Source organism: Nematolebias whitei, unplaced genomic scaffold, assembly GCF_014905685.2.
Source record: "Nematolebias whitei isolate Nwh7 unplaced genomic scaffold, NemWhi1 Nwh_scaf_604, whole genome shotgun sequence".
Taxonomy (NCBI): domain Eukaryota; kingdom Metazoa; phylum Chordata; class Actinopteri; order Cyprinodontiformes; family Rivulidae; genus Nematolebias; species Nematolebias whitei.
Window position 1 is genome coordinate 7742 of NW_023619149.1, and position 524 is coordinate 8265.

General features: G+C 44.8%; 1 protein-coding gene across 1 annotated transcript in view; it reads right to left on the minus strand.

Annotated features, from left to right (window-relative positions):
* Positions 1-289: 289 nt before the first annotated feature.
* LOC119429349 (mucin-5AC-like) overlaps positions 290-524 on the minus strand; it is a gene marked incomplete at its 5' end in the record, with an annotated part of 1680 nt that continues 1445 nt past the window's right edge. Inside the window, one exon of the mRNA XM_037696995.1 lies at positions 290-521. Within this exon, the coding sequence (XP_037552923.1) occupies positions 290-521 (232 nt within the window). The remainder of the gene's footprint in view (positions 522-524) is intronic.

Here is a 524-nt window from a genome sequence, read left to right on the forward strand (position 1 = left end):
TGTAGCTGTTGTAGTTGTTGGTGCTTGGGTTGTGGTTGTTGGTGCAGCAGTTGTAGTTGTTGGTGCTTCAGTTGTGGTTGGTGGTGTAGAAGTTGTAGTTGTTGGTGCTTGCATTGTGGTTGTTGGTGTAGCAGTTGCAGTTGTTGCTGCTTGAGTTGTGGTTGTTTGTGCAGCAGTTGTTGTTGGTGTAGCAGTCACAGTTGTTGGTGCTTGGTTTGTGGTTGTTTGTCCTGCATTTATAGTTGTTGGTGCTTGACTTGTTGTTTGTGCTTTAGCTGCAGTTGTTATTTTAGCAGGTGTAGTTGTTGGTGCTTGAGTTGTGGTTTTTGGCGCAGCAGTTGTAGTTGTTGGTGCTTGAGTTGTGGTTGTTGGTGTAGCTGTTGTAGTTTTTGGTGCTTGGGGTGTGGTTTTTGGTGCAACAGTTGTAGATGATGATGCTCGAATTGTGGTTGTTTGTGCAGCAGTTGTAGTTGTAGATGCTTGTGTTGTGGTTGTTTGTGCTGCAGTTGCAGTTGTTGGTGCTT